A 21,500-nucleotide genomic window follows, 5' to 3' on the forward strand; every position below is an offset into this window, starting at 1 on the left:
TTTTTGACATTTTACTGTCAAAAAAAAAACAACTTTTGTAGCTATATTTCTTCGCTTTGGAAATGAAGGGGGCGCACAGGGCGCAACTGCTGGCAATTAGTGTCAGTAACATCTCAGGAGAGTGGCATAACAATTAAATGCGAGCGAGCGGAACGAGTGAGCTTGAAAATTTTGACACAGTCAAAAAACTGCCGTTTGTAGCTATATTTTTTCGTTTTCGAAATTAAGGGGGGCGCATCGGGCGCAACTGCTGGCAATTACTGGCAGCAACATCAGGAGAATGACATAACGATTATATCGTCTGTATCACTTCAGTCAATCAATTTTCCTTACAACGTTTTTGTTACCCCAAGGTTCCACGATTATGTTTTCTCAATTTACTTTGTTTTGATTATGCAACCTTATTCTATGTTACCCCCCAAAGTGAAATGTTTATGTTCTTTTCGAAAAATGAAATAAAGTTTGAATTGAATTGAATTTATTAAAATGCGAGCGAGCGGAGCGAGCGAGCTTGAAAATTTTGACATTTTACAGTCTAAAAACTGCCGCTTGTAGCTATTCCTTTTCGATTGGAAATTAAGGAGGGGGGGGGGGGGCACCGGGGGCAACTGCTGGCAATTTAATACTGGTAGCAACATCAGGAGAATGGGCAAAGCGATTAGATACGAGCGAGCCGAGCGAGCGAGCGTGAAAATTTTGACATTTTACAGTCCAAAAACTTCCGTTTGTAGCTTTGTTTTTTGTTTTAGAAATTAAGGGGGGGGGGGCGGTGCGCCACTGGTAGTCAAGGATGTCGGTGTATGTTCATGATTGGTGGAGGTATAACCAGCAAGGGGGCGTCGAAGTGACCACGCGGGGAAGGATGTCCAAAATTTGCACTTTAGAGCATCCCCTAATTGTTTGTGTTTGTTTGTGTGTGTTTTATACATGGAAAAGTTGGGAAATAGCCCAGGTCAAATCTTTATATAGTATGTAAAGCAACACTCAGTGATCTAGCTTTGATATAACGAAGTTTAAGGTACAGAGGTGTACATTCTACATCACATTGCGCAACATTGCAGCGACTCTCTGCCGTTCGGATGTTCTGAGTACACTGCTCCATCCTCCTTATCATTCAGAATGCCAACCAGGAATCACGCTGAATCACAATCTTTTTGTCGGCTCCGGGCTTTTTGAACAATGTCTCACACTATTGATGCCTCTTTAATTACGGTTAAAAGAAATTGTAGAGAAAAACAAATTCTTGCTCACCCTTTCATGTCAATTTCAAAAGCAGTTTACTAATCCTTGAATTTACCATTTTGATTTTTTTTTTGTACCAGCGGGGGGGGGGGGGTGGGGGTGGGGGGGCACGTGCCCCCCCCCCCCCCCCCCCCCGGTTACGCCACTGATATTGGAGACCTATAACGGGGGAGGAGGGTGTGGGCGGGGTATCTCCCTCCCATACGACGGAGCTTTCTCATTTTCTGAATTGATAATCCGTTGCACAATGAATGAAACATACCTTACGTATACAGTACGGTCGATATATATATAGTAAACACTGCATGTATAGCATCAGTGCTGCCAGAGCCAGGGTGCGTTTGTTTTTGTTTTTGTTTTTGTTTTTTTCCTCCTGGTGCAAAATGAAAAAAAAGAAGAAGAAAAAAAAAGAACAATTATTTAGCGTCCGGGGTTGAGGTCGCTCGCACACTGAAGCAGTTTTTTTTTTTTTTTTTTAAGATTCTGAAGGGTGGGGGGGGGGGGGATGCGTTCGCACCCAGCGCACCCCTCCCCCCCCCCCCCCCCGTGACGCCCATGTTATGCAAATGAGGTCCAGACTATAAACATGGTGAAATGTTTGCATCGCACTAACTGACATTGTAAACATAGGTTTCAACACTTTTGGTGTTCCAAAGGTGGAGATGGGTCTCATTTTATGAGAAATTGACTTAAAGGGTGTGTACAGATCTGGTCGAGCTGAGGATATAGCTTTTAACGCTTTGCGGGATATTCAGAAACCACTCTATGATATGTCAAAGAGCATGCAATTCTAAGGGGTATCAAATGTTTATTTGATGAAAATCGGTTTTGAAATGGCTGAGATATCCAAAAACAAGGTGAAACAAAGAGATCCTAATAAAGTTGTGGCCCGTCGCCTTTTATCATTATCACTATTTTGGATATCTCAGCCATTTGAAAACCAATTTTCATCAAATAAACGTTGAATCCTTATTAAAATTACATGCTCTTTCATATTTCATAAGAGGTTTTTCATTATCTCACTTAAGAATGTTCAAAACATGAATCCCCACCTCAACCAGTACTGTACAGTCCCTTTAATCTATATGCTATGCCTTATTGATTTGAACGAAATGTCAGCTTGTCAGCTAAGTTTGTTAAGACATATACTTTCAAAAATTTACAAAATTTGTTTGTTATACGATAGTTGCCAGTTGACCCCCAACTTCAGCCTCAATCCGCTGGCCCAAGATTATGACAGGGGTGTCTTGTTTCAGGAAACGACTTTAATGGCTGTTCTCAGTGAATCTTAAACATACCTATTTGTTTCCCGCATGGTTGTGCTGCTTTCTGACCAGACGATTGTATTAAACAACATTTGTACACTTCAAGGTATAGGCCTACCACCTCCTATAAAACCGGTTAACGTCTACCAAAGATAATGACTTTTTCCATTGTTGATGAGCAGAAAAAACAATCAGTAAGATGTTGTTAAATCTAAACTAATGCTAATATACTTATGTGTGGCTTCATGTAGGCCTAACTGATATCTTTATACACATCATTTCCCTATATGCAAAAGTATTTCGATTCAGGGTTTGATTTGATTTGATTTGATCTGATTTGATTTATTTCTGCTTAATTCCGTTACATCAGATATGAATATATACAAGTCATTTATGACAAACATTATATCGATATTAAGTTTTTAGTACAAAACAAAACAAGTACAAACAGCATAGGGAACTTAAACGGAAGGGTCTCCAAAATAAGCCGAGGCTTGACGGTATGTAGACCCTATACTTAGCTACTCTGGATAGAGAGTGAAGGAAGGGTAGGGGGAGAGGGAAAATTACAGAGTGTAAGTGTAACACTCCAACTACTTTACAATAATAGTAATGATAATAAATGAGTCTGCTATCAAAGTTAACACATTCAGTGGCCTTTGCCGTAGTAATGACAGAATATGCACAATGAAAAATAGTAATAAATAAATACAAAGCATTCTACGTGTGGTTATCTGACATGAAATAACAAAATATATCGTGGTTATGCTATAGGACGATAAGTAAACCAATTTTGGTGAAATTATTTCAAGTACTCATCAATGATGCGAATGAGATTTCACGTATTGGCTCCACGAAAAAAATGAATAAACAAATTGCTAATTCATATTTGGTCAATAAAGCAAAAGTTTATTCGGCTGAAATTTTCGACGTCCTACGCCTTCTTTAGAACTCCCGAAGAAGGCGAAGAATGCACTACCACTTTGTTTCTTTTATATATATATATATATATATATATATATATATATATATATATATTTATTTATTTTGATATATTTATATCAATATATATATAGTCATTTACCTTGGGCTCACGGAGACCGCTACCGACTGTTTCACGTCCTTTCGCTGGACGATCTTTAGGCGGTAGCGGTCTCCGTGCGCCCAAGGTAAATGCCTATAACGCTCTGCTATATTTAAGCATAGAGCACTTTTTCCTGAATCCTTCACAAACTTCGCATTTATGCCTTATATATATATATATATATATATATATATATAGAGAGAGAGAGAGAGAGAGAGAGAGAGAGAGAGATTTATATATATATATATATATATATATATATATATATATAAAGAGATTTTTGAAGATGGTTATTCTCTTTTGCTAAAATCATTAAATGAGGGCCTACTTTTAGAATTGATAGGGAGTTTTTAGTGTAGGTTTTCCCATCCATTTTCGCACTTTTGTCATTCAATTTCAAAGATTTATTATTCAATTTCGTCTTGAGAAGCAAGTGGAACGCAAATCCTAACTTCAATTTCGTCAATCGTCATTGTAATTCGTTTTTCGTCAAACATTTTCGAATACATAGCTTTCAGAGTCGTCAATTGTCATTCATATTCATCCCTCTCGCTGACGGATCGCAGAATGTGAAGATCAAATTCGTCTTTGTTCACAAAATTTCATGAATTTTTCATTCAAATTAGTCAGATGTTGTCGATTCTATATTTTGATGGTGAACCGACATTACTTTAAGCCAACACAATTTTACTTTCTCTCGTAAATTGTATCCTTACACATTATTCATTAACCATTTGCTTAGACAAAATACACGAAAAAACATGACTGCCAACCTAAATTGATGTTGATTGAAGGATAAACGACAGTCAAAAGACATAACCAAAGACAGGACGGTCATCTTTTAAACTTTAATTCGTAATGTTCAGGTTTTCGCATTATAGTGTATGAAGCAAATTTTAATTTTTGTACCCTGGAAAGCAGCAAACATAATTATGTTATCCATTCTTTGACATTAAACAGGCTACAATTCTACACTTAAATTTCGTCTTTAATCATGTTTGCCTAGAAATCGTTTGTCAGTGTTTTCGTATGCTAGACGGTATGTGTGTTTTTATCAGTGTGTACTCGGAGGGGGACACTTGTGTGTATTTTAACTCCTGAATGTAAAATGTGAACGGTTACAGAAAAAAAAAATCATGAATGACTGGAAAATCACACCGGACAGAGATATGAGACGAATGTGAGTGAAAATTTAACAAAAATGATTGACAAAAGACGAAATCGATCCTGCTGTTTTGAGTGCTGTGAGTGAAACTGACGAATTTGAACTGTAAATGACGAAAATGTATGCCAAATGACTAAATTGGATGGACTCTATTTGAAAATGAACGACGAAAGAGGAATTTGAAAGTAAGATTGGCCTATTCCCAACATCCTGCGACGAAATTGAAGTAAAAATTTGTGAAATTAAATAAAAGTTTGAAAATTAATGGGAAAACCTATATTCGAAAAGCTGCTACATGTAACCGTAGAGTGACTGTGACTAAGTGCCATTCTAAAGGAAAGAGTATTACCTTACAAAGTACATGAATGGCATTTGATGAATTCTATGATACTACTTCATTCCGAATCGGAAAAGTCGACATGAAAACCAAATATTAGACTGCGATTATTAATTCAAATGTAGTCCCCACCATTCAAGAAAAATGTTCGATCAAAGAAATATGACCGATCGACAATAGTTTTGTCAGTTAAGTGCTGGCATTCAACCTTCCTTTGTGTTCAGGTAATGAAACAGACACGTCTCACAAGTTGGTCTTTTTTCACATCTTAAAAGATATTTTGCTCCTGGATGTAAGCCTACAAATCTAGACTTGAGTCGTTATTTAAACATTGAAGACAAATCCGATGGTACAAAGAATCAATATGAACATGCTACTTACGACAAACGGCAGAGTTTGGCATCAAAGCTGTGACAATAAGTAACAGCGCCAGATTAGAAGGTGAGTATAGAGACGCCATGTTAACTTTCATGGCCACTGACTAAACCCAGTGTGTACTTTGGAAGAGCGTTGTGCCTCTACTAGATATACATAGCCGATAGTGTGCGTAGTTACGGTGTAAAATCCTCTCCGACCGATGTGGTGCAAGAATGTAATTTAGTGAGGGCTTGTCACCACATACAGTGTACTTATACCTCTCGTGTAGAAGTATTTTATGACGTACCATAGATAATGTGCGATAAAACCCAACGTTATTTTTTCAATGGAAGATAACACAGGACAGATCCTATGGGTTGAGAGGGGAGGGAAGGAACGGATGAAAGAGGTAACGTCACATTATTTCAAAGATATTTGTGACAGGAATGAGCTAGAATTGAGAAATGTGCATCTTTGTCTTTTTTATTTGTTTTTAAGGGCACATAGGAAAGTGAAAGGAGTTTGTTTGTTTTTTTAATACGTTGTGCGGCTTGTATTCCTCTTCCATCTTCGATATTCCATTGCAAGAAATATGTAGTATTTCCGCCAGTTGAAACGTGCACGCAAGAATTGTTGATTATTTTCTATATTTGATAATTTTTAACGAACATCACTAGGCCCACATTGAGAAACTACAGTTAAGTTGAGATTTAGCTACATATTTCCATTCGCTCTTGACTGAACTTTAAGGTTTAATTTTATTTTCTGTTTAGCTCTTTGGAAAAGGAATACAATATAAGAAAATTGACTAATAGTAAGCACGTTCCGGACCCGGCATCAAGAGCATTTTTACCAAAATCAACTCAAGTAGCGTTCTTCTTTTTCGTCCTTTCTCCTATGAAAACAGAAGAATTATATGAACATATATATATATATATATATAAATATATATACGTGTATATATATATATATATATACATATACATATATATGTATATATATATACAAATAAATAAATATATATATATATATATATATATATATATATATATATAGAGAGAGAGAGAGAGAGAGAGAGAGTGTGTGTGTGTGTGTGTGTGTGTGTGTGTGAAAGTTGCTAAACCCCTGGGCCGTCACGTCTTAGTAGTGCGTAGTTGAGAGTGAGGAAGAGGTGGAAGACATTAATTTTTGAATCCTCAAAATGTAATTTGAATATAGTCTTCGGGCCCTGCCCTTTATCAAGACTGAGGAAGATATATATATATATATATATATATATATATATATATATATATATATACTAGATGTTTCAAAAAACATTTCCCACTTTTGATTCTTAATAATTCAAAAACTATATATCAGATAACACTGTCATTGATATGAGTGATAGCTGAATAGTGTACAATTTCGTTGAAGGTAGTTTGAATGTGAAAGCATAAATCAGTTTCATTAAATCTAAGATTGATTTTGAAGTAAGGTTTCAGATTTTGGTCAAATTTTAACCCTCTGTACAAAAAAATAATGAACTTTGCACAGGAACCAATGATGTGTATGTGAGTGTGTGCTGACAATGGCCCTTAACAATGGACATGCCTAAACCACCTGTTGACTAGGCGTCAGTCTCGCGCTCCCAGGCACATGAATGCTTAATCAATAATTCGTGTGGATTGCCCTGGGCACTGCTAGTCTGAATTCATGCACGGTAAAGGGTAAAATGTATGCACATGGAAAAGGTAAGCACATGTTTCCATGTGCTTGCAAACACCTGATTTCATTCCAGCTGGCAATCATTTTGAAATTTTGCTTCACATATCACTAAATTTGGGAGATAAATAAGCATAAATTATCTAATCTATTATTATTTTTCGCTTTTTCGATAAAAAGAGATCATTTTTGGTAAAGAGTTTAGCAGCATTTATCATTAGGGCGATTTGTTTCACAGTAGATTATATTTAAGGCTCCATATACACAAGTGTATACTCTAATTGATTTTCTTTGCTTCCTGTCACCATGTTTACGATAGAACAGAAGGTATTCACTGTAATTTCGTTTTTTAGAAATAGGGAGAGCACTGTCACGACTCAACGACAGTATCGGCAGGCGTTTGACTTTACACAGATACTGCCAGAGGCTGAATAAAGACTAGTTGTGATAGTGAAATTTCTCATGAATAAATAATGAAGCATTCAAACCCTGGCCATTGTTCAGGACCATTGTCAGGGTGTTAACCACACACTCCCATACACACCAATGGACCCCTGTGCAAAGTGAAATTTTGTACAGAGGGTTGAAAATAGAGCGAAATCTGGAACCTAACTGTGAAATTCATCATGAATTTCATGAAACTGATTTATGCTTTCATATCTAAACCACGTTCAACGAAATTGTACACTATTCAGCTATCACTCGTATCAATGACAATGTTATCTAATACATAGTTTTTGAATTATTAAGAATCAAAAGTGGATTTTTTTTGAAACACATATGTTTATATATATATATATATATATATATATATATACTGTATATGTATGATATATATATATATATATACATATGTATATATATATATATATATATATATATATATATATATATATATAATTATAATACATCTGTTAAATAAACACCTACACAGGTTATAATAGCGTCGTTGAAAACCGTTAGGTCAATTCTCATCTGTAATACAAGTAATATTCAGATTTCATGCATGTATCCCTATCAATAGGCAGATATTCTATATATGCCATCACAACCACACAAATGAAGACTATAGCCCTACACCAAGTCTACTGGTAGAATTCAAAGAATACTATCAGGCATGCACTTTACAGTCTCATACGAACTGGAATGGAATATCTGCGACCCCACCTATATAAACCACATTTTACCTGCCTATTGTTGCTTACATAAACAGATGAATAATTAATAGACATTCTTGCTGTTCAGACATGAGATCCATCAGTTAATCTGGTGTTTCTGCTTGCAATCCAAAAAAAAAAATTAATAAAAAAGATGCAATGAATGGAAGACAATATGCAGTTAAGAAAACAATCTCTTGGGCTTTTTATTCCTCCATTAAAAATGATGAAGCTATACATAATAGCCTTTATATGTGCCATATTGTAAGCAACAGTGCTGACCACGATTTGCGATATTACAGAAATGACGATTTGTATTAATTTGTATTTTTTACTTTCAAATTACGTTTTAGATCTATTCATATATGGATATAGCATGTATAGAGTGAATCGTGGAAAACGAGTTTGATTGCCTATTACATGTATTACATCAACTTTGTAATAATCATAACCATAGCACCTTTATCTATCGTGTATATTTTTCTTTAAAATCCAGTGACCTTAAAACGTTTTGAAGGGATTTTAAATCCTCCTCCACTCACTGAAAACTTCCGTCATACCCTCCTCCTCCCCTTCTTAAAGTTCTTTAGTGAGATGTATATGATTTGTGAGGAGGCGTAAATATTTGCTTAAATCAGGGTCATAAATTCTCCACTAACTTGCCTCACGAAGATATGAAACATTGTGGTAACAGGGTCAAACAGTGAAGCACCATCAATTTATGTAGGTAAAGATCATAACATGCACGTAGAATGGAGACAATATAATTCAGTCCTGATTATTTTGCACAGGGTAGAGTGCGAATGGTGTATTCAAGAACTTGCCCAATCGCGCGAAATCTTTAGGAGGGGTTCCAAGTTTGATGCAACATAAAGCTCACCATTGGCTTTAAAAAGCAAAGACCTTCTATCCTGTATCCTGCACGAATATAACTGCATCAGACAGTTTATAATGTTTGTCTGTATCAAACTAATTGTACGATCTTTTTTCTTTTTTGGGGGGGGGGGGGAGAGGGGGTCACATTATGGATACATTGCAGTGATATTTCAACTGAAACCCTCATTGATTAGTCATGTAACTTGCCTTTGAGAAATACTGGAATTCTTTCTATGTTTAAGAATGTTTTCCACTAACATTCCGCAACAATGTATATGTAACTTTTATTTAATATACCCTTTGAATCCGGTATTCTAAAATTGGGGGAATAAAATACATAAAAGGTTTACATCGGTTTTTTTCGGTTACAGCTCGTTATTCCGAAGGTTCGTTATTCCGAATTTCATTTTCGGTTACGAATCTCCGGAATAACAAACCTTTGGAATAACGCCACAAATGTTCGGATTAACGAACCCTTTTTCATTTTCGGATTAACGAACCTCTAGGTATAGGGAATTAGTGCGTTTCAGATTAACGAACCTTCGGAATAACGAACCTTCGGAATAGCGAACCTTCGGAATAACGAACAGCACGCGGGTTTTTTTTTTTCGGTGCTAAGATTCTTCTTATCCAGGAACATACTATTAGAATCGGGTGTGTAGTATTTTGCGAGGGTGATAAAAAAACATATAATTTTGTTTGAAGTCAAGTACTCAAAATAACTGAATCTTTATTAAACGATTCAATTAATTTGTAACAGTGCCATGCACATGTTTTTAACGTACACTTAACTAACATTAATCTATGGAGCAAACGATGATGAAGATTATATTACAGCTAATTCCCGCACTTTCCACTAAACATTGTCATTGAGGTAATACAGAATATTAGTGGCTAGTTTCAACCAACGTCGTGCGTGCATGAAGGAGTTTGAAATTACCAATCAAATTGTCGATGCGCGTGTATCCTGCCTGTGTGTATCTGTTTATTTTCAAGTTGTTGTTATACATGATACATTTTTTTTTTCAATCAACACTTGGACAATTTCAATGGTCTGATGGTCAAAACAGATACCGCCGTTCTTTCTCGACCAAGTCATTCCTCAAGCTGCTTACACCATAATCCTCGTGACACTTTCTTCTCTAGTCTGTTTTACCGCAACACAATAACATACATCCTTGTGATCGTTTAGAGTTAAAAGATACACATACAACATAACTACTTCATCATCTTTCATAGTGTTACTTTGTCATTTATCATTATTTGACCCCCCTCCCCATAAACTGATATCTTGTCCACGAATAACCAAATAAGACATTACGAAAATCGTTGACAGGAAACCGTGACATGAAGGTATTTGCATGCACCTCAGCGGTAAAGGTTTATTCATCTGTGTATCCTGAGTATAAGCCTAGTACAACAGAACAATTCAGTAATATTTCTTTCAATGATACGAGCTCTGTGATCAAATTGAATTGCATGTATATCAGTTAGTAAGTACAGAATGTTCTGCTAAGTTAACAAAAACGAAAATGAAAATCAAAAAGTCCGCTTTGTTTGTTATTCCTTCCTTCGTGGTTAGGACTCCAACGAATCAAGGTTTGATGCTCATTTTGATTTACATTTTCACAGCTCATGAAAAAGGCATATAGATATTAAAATCGAGGTTTTCAAAATAACAATATGTAGCAATTTACGTTGATATGACGGTCATCCAACAATAAATGTGGATTTAACTGACAAGAGTATCGCAAACATTTTGTGTTGTTACTTAAAACATGTTATTCAAAGCAAGACAGCTTTAATATACGGTTGAAATACATTGAAAAACGCTGATCGCTCACAAAGTTTCACAGCTTTTTTTTCTCCCTGTCTGGAAAAAAAAATGGCTCATGTCACATGTCTCTTGATTTCTGATCAACAAAGAGTAACTTAAATGAAAGAATAACTTGTCAGTTACATACAACTGAACCCCACATACAAATGACATATTCACAACTTTGTGATTAACTTTATATGGAAGATGCTGTGCTCACGAGTCAGTAATAAAGAAGTAAGAAAATCTTGAAAGTAAGAAGGTGTCGATGCTGGAAAAGAGAGAAGGCAAGTTTGTTTCTGTTTTGTTTCGTTTTTCATTTGTTTTCAATCAGTTTCATCAAGCAATCGGTTTACACAAAATATACAATATGGGTTATCTTCAGTTAGACCGTTTCTATTTGATACGTATGGCTGCATTACTTTAACTTTTTGCAGCATTTTTTTTTATTTGATTATTTTGTTAACTGCATAATGATAATATCCTATCTAAACAAAACTCTGAGTAAAATAAGACTTCGTATTACTTCTTCTCAATCCACGTACATTAAACCTCAATCACTTCACATCTTCCTAAGACGTAGCCTTCTATTTTGTCACCTTAACTTCCGCATCCTTTGAGTAAACACAAATAACATTAATTCCTGCCAAGCACAGTCACTTTCTTTGACACGTATTATACTTTTAACCTTACAAAGTAGAAAGTGTCATTCCATGTAGAATAGGAATGACGTGATACAATACTACAGTTTTGAATCAAAAAGTATACGTAATGCTACGAAACCAATCACGTTTTACATCGCGATACGAATGTGTATTTCGACATTGGTTGAGGAGAGAAAGAAACGGAGTTTGGTTAAAGAAATTGAATTTTGCTGGTTGACTTTCTTTTCATTCATAGATGATTTATTCAAACATGTAGTGTGGCACCATTCTTTAAATCGACGTATTTGATGCGTCCGTCGAAGGGGGCGCTCGTCAAACTTGTTTTCATCTCCCTGCATCTTATGGTGGGTAGTGACCGGCAGCATTTCACCATTCGGCACAGGACCGAGGTTGTAATCACAAAGACCAGTGCAAGGGCGATGGAAAGTCCACAGGCAACGGCTAGGGACACTACAGTCGTGCCGTTCTCAGGAATCACGACTGCACAAAAATAACAGATTTAGGAGATTTATACCAAAACCTTGTCTATTCTTTATCATACAGTTGGGTATATAAGTTACAATGTACATTTACAGTCTCTTGAGGTGCAAATACAATGTATCATTCGCAGTTATATGTGTATACGTATGGTTTCTGTGTACAAATTGGCAAAATACCAATTTTCATCCAGTATGTAAATGCTGAATTTTTCCCCTTGATGAAAAGGCTTTTTTTTTTTTTTGGATACCTTTGCATCCATTTTGACTATTGTCGAGCGTTCCTGTATTTTAAAGACAAAAACAAAATTTGTGACTTCTTTAATTTGCCTAGGGGAAATGAAAGCAAAATCCATTGTTGTTTGAATGTGTTCTGCATGGTGTATGGTGAGGTGTGCATGTGTGGGGGTTGGGGTGGGGAGTTTGTTGCGTCGCCACCTGAGAGTCCTTGCGAGTTAAAGAACTGGTTTAATTCGTTCCAGGTAGCTCTAACATCAGCTGGGAAAGCTTGCTGCAAGTTTTAGAAACTATGCAGTAATTGCTAAGGGGGGGTAGTGAGAAATACAGCTGAGAGTTTCACCATTTTGTAATCCTTTTTGATAACGCATGTACTTTTACAGTGGCGGGTCCTGGGGGAGCGCACCGGACGTCCCCCCCCCCCCCCCCCTATTCTTTGTTAAAACAAAAGAAATAAAGAGAAAAAAGGAGGGGCGCATGCCCCTTTAATTTTGTAAAGACGCCCCTTCCCCCCTTTACGGAATTCCTGGATCCACCCCCTGTTTTACCGGCTGTGTTAGAGTTGCAATGTAAAACAGTTAGCAATAATGTGGAATAACCCGTGTAAATGGTGACATAAACATGCAGCCTAAATATGTAAAAACAATATAAAAATTTCAAAGGACATGATTTATGAAACAATATCATGTACTCTCATGGAGATATGAACGATATTTCTCATACCGCAACGAATCGCTGCATTTGCACTGTTCATCTTAGTGCAGATGTCAGGTGAAGGATTCGCGGGACACGAACTTAAAGAGCGTTCCCAACCATCGCAGTTGACGTACGCAAGATGAAACGGTCTGCTGCCATTGACTCGAGGAACGCTGTAGGCCTGAGCACCGTACGACTGGTAACCGAGCTGTCGACACGCCACCTCTGCATCCCGCGTGTCCCAACCACTATCACACACAGTACCCCATTTTTCCTCGTGAAATATCTCCACCCGACCTTCGTGGTACGTAGATCCGCCTACCAAACGAATCGGCGCATCGTAGGTAATGGACCAGGGTCGTGTAGAAGGAACCTCAATATCACCTGTGTGGACGATACGATGAAAAGAGGGGGAAGTTGTCAGTTAAGGGTGAGGAGAGTAGAAAGCAAGAAAGGAATCTCAAATCAGTGTCAAATTCACTTTTAAATACTGTTTATGGAAAGCCTCAATCGTGGAGACTCGCTTTAGCGCCTGGACGAGAAAATAACTTCGACCATTAAACTTCACAAAAGCTATTTGCTTCTGGCTGGAAGGCATGAAAGTGCCTTTCAGTGGGATGTTAAAAACTCGCCAATCTACCTTCTTCTCATAACAAGGTGACCGAGACAGTGTAGCCATTTATCTCTCTCTGCCTTTCATTTTAAAACAAGGAACATTTATATAATATCCAACAAGACAGAAGTCCTCGCTTGAGCTTAAAATCGCATGATATGAGCAAGTCGCCCATAAGCGTAGAAACTTAAACCAGTTTTGGGAAGTTATTTTCTCCTCCATCCGGATCTGATCTATAGTGTGTATAATATCTCTTGGTCATTCCTGTACAATACAGACAGCTGGATTGGGTAAGATGCCCAGGTTGTTTCATAGCCTGCCGTCTAGACAGTCTTTCCTTTCAGTAGTTTGGTCGACTTTTGTTTGTACTGTTCACGAGGGTGTTTGGGAGTTCATCTCACTGATTGCATGGAGTTTCAGCTATTATTACAGGTACACGATTTTACACCATTTTTTCCATTAAAGTGAAATGAAACAGAAGAAACTGAATCATTTCCAACATCACTGCCATGTTGATACTTTTCAATGATCAGAAGGGGAAGGGTCGTATTTTCTGATTATCAACCACAAGTATAGCAATTAATCAAGATTATGAGATTGTGATATGACGACTTCACCTCGTATCATTTGAATATTTTGAACCAAATGTCTGATCCACAAATTCTTTCTTTATGTTTGATTACCTCTAATTATAAAAAAATACATGAACATTGGGGGGGGGGAGGGGACTGTACTACGATCAAGAGAGAGCGGTTTTATCAACAGAGAGGAGCTCGAACAAATCGCACATTGAACGCCAGCATCATCCTTGTGGCCACAGTCGTTGTTGTACCATCCGTTGGAGGGACACCTAGCTAGACTCGACTCCCAGCCGCTACATCTAACGTTGTCAAGTAGAATGAACCCCGATCCTTCTCCGTACGTCCCTCCTCTCACAGCCCGTGCGTAGCTTGTGGAATATCCGAGTTGTCTGCAGACGACCCGGGCATCATCGTCATCCCAGTTACCATCGCACACTGTGCCCCAATCTCCATTGTAATTGATCTCAACACGACCCTCGTAGTACGAGCTCCCTCCGACAAGGCGGATGCTGATGGGCGTGGAGGTGGTGGCCGGGTCTTCATGCGGATTGTTCCTTGGAATGTAAGTTGTGAAGTCATACCGATCTGAAGAGACAGAGGAAGTTCATACTGGTGAAATGGTGTTTATTATAAACTAAATACCATAAACTTTAATTCCAATGCACCCGTGATGTTTCATAATTATGCTGAAATATCAAAAGACCAGCCTTCAAGACCGTCTACATTATATTCGAGAAAGAATGCGGTGCACAACAGCATTGATTGGATCACAGTCTCGTCGTGTCGTGTATTTTGTTTACGGAAAGCTATCTAATACTTGGTCTTGTGGGAGGCTTGGCTGCGGGGGATTGTTTCCCCCCTGACAGCCTGACATGAAAAACGGAGGCAGTGAACACCAAGACTTCATTATCAGTCACAATCACCAAATTGCCAACTCTCCAAGGATTGCAAGTTGTTTTTGTCTATATTAGCATCTAACATGGATTAGCTTTCATGTATCTGGATACCTCTTGCGAGAATTCGTGTTTGTATCCCTTCTGATAGTCATGGAATCATCAATATTATTCGAAACCTGAGAACAGTTTGATCTGAAATTATAATGTACACGATGGTCTATTCTTTTTTTTTCTTTTCTATTTTTGCAGTTCTCTTCAATTCGTATAGTATTGCATCAATTTTAACTGGCATTCATACTCTCTGAAACTCGCCGAGGTTATTTCGATGAAAAAGATACGATTATTTCAAATCAATATTACAGCAATTATAGGCAAATATCAATACTGCCAATCATTAAATCATTAAAAAAAAAATTCTCTGCCGTGTAATATCAAAATATCTTTCTTTCGAGCATGAGCAACACAGACGATGTTTTATCAAAAGTTTTGGTTTGTTTTATGTAAGTTTCTATTTCCATCTCCTTACGTATTTCTTCAGAGCTTTGGTACGTTAAGAATTTTGAAACTCCGATGTCCTGACTTAACAGACCTTATAGCAGCAACGACACGTCAACGTCCGAAGAAATTCCTCCAAAATTCCAATAAAACCGCAAGAGAGAGCAAAGGGTACCGTGAAACACGACGAAAACCTTATCGGGGAGCGTATTTTTTATTTACACGCAAGGTTTCTACAACCACGCCTACCTGCCAATGAAATAATACAGAGCGTACCATTGTGGAAGGGATTCAAAGTTTATAAGATGAAAATCGGTTTCGGAATGTAGAGATATCCAAACACAGAGTAAAACACAGCGATCCTATAACAGGTTGGTTTCATTTTTTATTAGGATTGCCCTGTTTTCTATATCTCTCCCTTTTCAAAACCAATCTTCATCAAATAAACGTTGAATCGCTTTTGAAATTCGTGCTCTTTCATATTTCAGAACAGGTTTCTCATTATCTCACAAAAAAAAGGTAGAAATTTGAAGCTTGGTCTCAATCAAAACTACACTATCCCTTTAACAGGCAAGGTAAAAATTATTACAGTAATAATGATGGTAATGAATAAATAAATGAATAAATAAATGAATAAATAAATAAATATATCCTGATGTTACCCGGACGTTGCCGCGATGGTTCTTAGTTTGAAAGGCTCTGTTAAAAAGGGGCTTTAGTCTCACCACATTGAACGCCAGCATCATCCTTGTGTCCACAGTCATGGTGGTACCATCCGTTGGAAGGACAGCTAGCTAGACTCGACTCCCAGCCGTTACATCTAACGTTGTCAAGTAGAATGGATCCTGATCCTCGTCCGTAAGTCCCTCCACTCACAGCACGTGCGTAGCTTGTGGAATATCCGAGTTCTCTGCAGACGACCCAGGCATCATTGTCATCCCATTCGTCATCACACACCGTGCCCCAGGCTCCATTGTAATAGATCTCGACACGACCCTCGTGGTACGAGTTCCCTCCGACAAGGCGGATGCTGATGGACGGGTAGCTGGAGAGGAAATCGGTCCAAGGAGGATCGCGGGTCCAGGGACGATCAGTTGTGACGCCATACCAATCTGAACAGAGACAAATGAGGATCACTCTCATAATTATCTCTGATGCTCTAAATGTTATCGCAAGACAGTGACGTATTCAAGAAACAATACAGGGCATAGCAGCTATTGAATAGATTGCAGCTTCTAAATGTCGTGAACTAGTTTACAGAACACGTTCTACAGGAAGATTTTGTTCGAGGCTTGGCTACTTGCAAATGCTTATTTCCCTTCACTCAGACAAAGAGGAAGGACTAAAAGACAAAGTCAGTGAATACCAAACTTTACGTCACAGCAATCAGTAAATTACCATTTCTTTTACAGGGTTGTAAACACTTTTAAGCCCGAAATCACGAAGGCGGTACAAATGAAACCATGGTTTAAACCATGGACAAAAACCATGGAAAGCCAAGTGTCGCATTGACGAAATATTTACGAAATCAGTCATTTCGTCGATGAAATGATTATTTGTAACGAAATGACAACATTTTGTAACTAAATGAACATTTCGTCCACGAAATGATAATTTCGTTAACGAAACGGTCATTGTGTAGACAAAATGACTAATATCGTAACGAAATATTCCATGCGACACTTGGCGCTCCGTGGTTTTTTTGTACATGGTTTAAACCATAGTTTCATTTGCACCAACTTCGTGAATTCGGGCCTTAATGTCTATTTCACTTTCTTTTGTCCAACTTTAGCATATATTGGTAACATAGATCCAGGTTATATACCATTTTTTTCCAATTGTCTAAACACCTCTTACGAGAACTCATTTTTGTAACCCTCCCAATGGATATGCCTAGTAATAGAATCATCCATGACTGTTCGAAACCTGAGAACAGCTAAATCTAGTGTGCGCGATGGTCTAAGCCTTCATTTATTGAGACAAACAAGCAAATATTTTATTTTGTATCTCGCTTCAATTCATATATCATTGCATCGACTTAAACTACCATTTTCCCACAGTTTATATCAATCCCCCCCCCCAAAAAAAAAGAACACACACACAGTACAACAACTACATTATGTCAAAACATTAAGCAACCATAGGCAAACATGTCATTTTTTAAAATGAAGTATTCATTGGTATTTGCAATGGGATATTAATCCAAATACTGAAGTCCTATGGACGGGTTTTGCTTTGGTGCACAGATTAATTGCAAAACCGTTTGCACATTAGGCCTATCCTTTGTGATTTTCCAGCTCATAACTATCTAAGACACGACACTAACAGTGGGGTATCTCAATATTCTTGTGTTCTTACATTAAATTTACATCACTGATATCATAGATATGGTTTCGACCACCTCCTACATGTTAAATATTTCCTAACGACGTAATACATTCGGACATTATGAAAGAAATTCTTACAAATCGTATTTTAATCAAAATATTTGTGTCGCGTGTCCTTCGTGTCCTTTTATTCGAGTAAACTTCGTAATAAAGATTCACATCTTCGGGTAGTCCTCGTGGGAATTCGGATGCCATCATGTGCCCTTCTTTAGGCGTCATACCTGCTTTGGCCGATGACAGGCTTTTTACCAACTTCGGGGCCGGGTCACTCACACGAAACTGAAAACTGTCATTATTAGTATTGCTATCTTGCGTCAATTACGGGACAGTGTGACGCTTCCCTAGTCTCATACGGATCAAAAATGGTATTATACGGCGATCCGTTCTATATAAACTACACATCCAATACTTACCTACCTGCAAAAATATGCTTTTATACAGTGTTTTGTAAAAGTATATTTTTCTTTTTTTATTTACACGTATAGGTCTACTGGGTCCCATCCAAGTCGAGCTCAGCCAGGATGGCAGTGCTCTGTGTGTTTTCCTTCCTCCTTAACAATTATTATACGATGCAATATTTCTACTCTTCTAGTAATGATATGAGCAACCGTGTTGATCGTGGTAGCTGATGTTACACTATTCAGTTGCTATTGACAATTAATTCATTTCATTTATTTCCGTTTTCTTATCAAAATGCAAAGACCAAGGCAAAAACAATGACATTTCATTATTACATTACAATATAGGCTTACATGATTAAAAAAAATGAAAACAATGAGAGAGAGAAGGAGAAAGAGAGAAGAGAGGGAGAGAGATTAGAAATGAAAAAAATGAGAAAATAGTAGAGCCAGTACCAGCAGAGACCATTTGAAATATTTATGTACATTTTAAGATACAATGAGGAAAGGGATCGCAAGGAGGAGAGAGAGAACAGGCAGACGATGGCAAGAAGATGAAAAATGCTGCAGACATTATGTGTATATTTGGTTACATTTCAGCGAAGATTACTTATTCAACAAATATCTGTTATATTTGAGCTTAAAAGAGGCAAGGGATGTAAATTCACTCTATCGGGCACGGGATTCCAAACATGTCTAAAAAGAGGTAAATATAGGTCATCAGTTTTTTATACTATTATATCTCACAAGTCTTTTATTTATTTGGATTCCATTTTTTTTAAAACTTTCATCTAATCATAACAGAATCTGGAGAAAAAAGAAATGCAAAAATAAATGGAATGAACCGAACCAAACCAAAGGCTCCAAACATTTAACATTGCACCATTTTTACCTAGCAGAGATTCCAGAATGATCTCTTCCGTTTCTCCAGGAAACTAATATCTCTGCTGTATCTCGAAATTCCTTGCATTCGACAATGAGCAACATTAACGATGTTTTCTTCATGGTCATGATGTTGTTTTTATCAATTTCTCTTGCCAACTTGTCAAGAAGAACTGCACATCTTTTACATGTCAAGAATTTAGAAACTCGTGTCTCACCACATCGAACGCCAGCATCTTCCTTGTGTCCACAGTTATGGTTGTACCATCCGTTGGAATAACAGCTAGCTAGACTCGACTCCCAGCCGCTACATCTAACGTTGTCAAGTAGAATGGATCCCGTTCCTTCTCCGTACGTCCCTCCAATCACAGCCCGTGCGTAGCTTGTGTGATATCCAAGTTGTCTGCAGACGACCCGGGCATCATCGTCATCCCAGCTATCATCGCACACCGTGCCCCAGGCTCCATTGTGATAGATCTCAACACGACCCTCGTAGTACGAGCTCCCTCCGACAAGGCGGATGCTGGACGGGGAGGCGGAGGTGTATTCGATAATGGAACGATCCCGGGTAGAAGTATAAGTTGTGACTTCATACCGACTATCTGATAAAGAGACAGAGGCAGTTCACTTATATACTCATGATTCTCCTAATACCATGGCAAAGACAATATGAATTCAATTGACATTTTCTCTGTGAATATCAGAGGTCTTCATCTCAGAGTTAGCTTAGAAATATAAAAATGCGAATATATTCTTTATTCAAGAATCGCATTCATCTCCTCAAGATGAGTTACAATTGGCAGACAATTTTGAAGTGGTGTGATATATTTTTCATATGGTACCTGAAATAGCGGATGAGTTACGAGTATAGTCCTACTGTGTAAAGACTGTTTGCTGATTGACATCAACAAACACTACCATGATGATAATGGACTAGTGCTTATATTAACCATTTTGTTTGATCATGAGAAATGTACACTTGTTAATGTATGGACCAAATGTTGATGACGCTTTATTTGTTTGTTTGTTTGTTTGTTGTTACCAACATGTTGGAAAAATCTGAATTTGATTGTGGATCTATACCGTATGAGGTGGTGATTTTACCTGTGCTTCAGGTGTTGTTAATAGGCAAAGAAAAAAAATGGTGGCAGGACAACCTCTCACCGCACCTGCGGATATTTAGAAATCTTGAAAAATATACATGTGTATTTGCTTTCGAGATATTTACATACACACACACACACTAACACTAACACACACACAGATATGTATATATATATATATATATATATATATATATATATATATATATATATGTATATATATATATATGTATATATATATGTATATATATATATATATATATATATATATGTATATATATATATTATATGTATATATACATATATATATATATATATATATATATATATATATATATATCGGAGTCTCAAGTACGCCATGGATCCAACGATTACAAAAATTTTTATTACAAAATTTTCGGTCTGCCTCAGACCTTCGTCAGTGCAAAGACAATGATGAAAATGATAAACATGAATCATAACAACAATGCTATGCGCGTCATGCGCATAGGGCGTTGCCCGGGAGCTGCGTTGTCAAGGAGAGCGCTGATACGTATAGGGGTATGGTAGAAAGTGAAATCTCAATGAAGACTGAACCCAGACTCAACCAAAGTTTCAAGTGCTTGTTTGAATCATACTATGCTATATATACTATTTATAAAAATACATTGCTATATATACGTCCTTGTAATAATAGACTTTAGCGATTCTATTTTGTAATAAAAAATTTTGTAATCGTTGGATCCATGGCGTACTTGAGACTCTTTCTTCTAATAATTACAACATTCGAAGTCCAACACGTGGAAAATTCCAAGATATATATATATATATATATATATATATATATATATTAATCTATCTGTATATCCATCTGGATATATATATATATATATATATATATATATATATGGTTGTCTAGATTTTTTTTTTCTTTTGATGTGAATTCAATTTGGTCGCACATGCAGGTTGATAACTAATAACTCATACTGGGGCTTGAAACCGCCCAATCCGTATCATCTCTTATTTCTCTGTGGTCAACATTGGTGGTAAATAAAAATCAGGTCATGGTTTTTCGAAGTTTAACGCATC

At 37.1% G+C, this 21,500-nt stretch overlaps 1 protein-coding gene across 1 annotated transcript in view; it reads right to left on the reverse strand.

Annotated features, from left to right (window-relative positions):
- The window catches only part of LOC139707970 (scavenger receptor cysteine-rich domain-containing protein DMBT1-like), a 59,359-nt gene that overhangs the window by 11,880 nt on the left and 25,979 nt on the right, over positions 1-21,500 (reverse strand). Inside the window, exons 3-8 of the mRNA XM_071619961.1 lie at positions 19,548-19,852; positions 16,388-16,774; positions 14,975-14,990; positions 14,477-14,780; positions 11,987-12,000; positions 9,684-9,689 (exon numbers count right to left, since the gene is read on the reverse strand). Of these exons, the coding sequence (XP_071476062.1) occupies positions 9,684-9,689; positions 11,987-12,000; positions 14,477-14,780; positions 14,975-14,990; positions 16,388-16,774; positions 19,548-19,852 (1,032 nt within the window). The remainder of the gene's footprint in view (positions 1-9,683; positions 9,690-11,986; positions 12,001-14,476; positions 14,781-14,974; positions 14,991-16,387; positions 16,775-19,547; positions 19,853-21,500) is intronic.

The sequence above is a fragment of the Diadema antillarum genome, unplaced genomic scaffold (genome assembly GCF_040938485.1).
Source record: "Diadema antillarum isolate AM-2024a unplaced genomic scaffold, OU_Dant_1.0 seq00001292_RagTag, whole genome shotgun sequence".
Lineage (NCBI taxonomy): Eukaryota > Metazoa > Echinodermata > Echinoidea > Diadematoida > Diadematidae > Diadema > Diadema antillarum.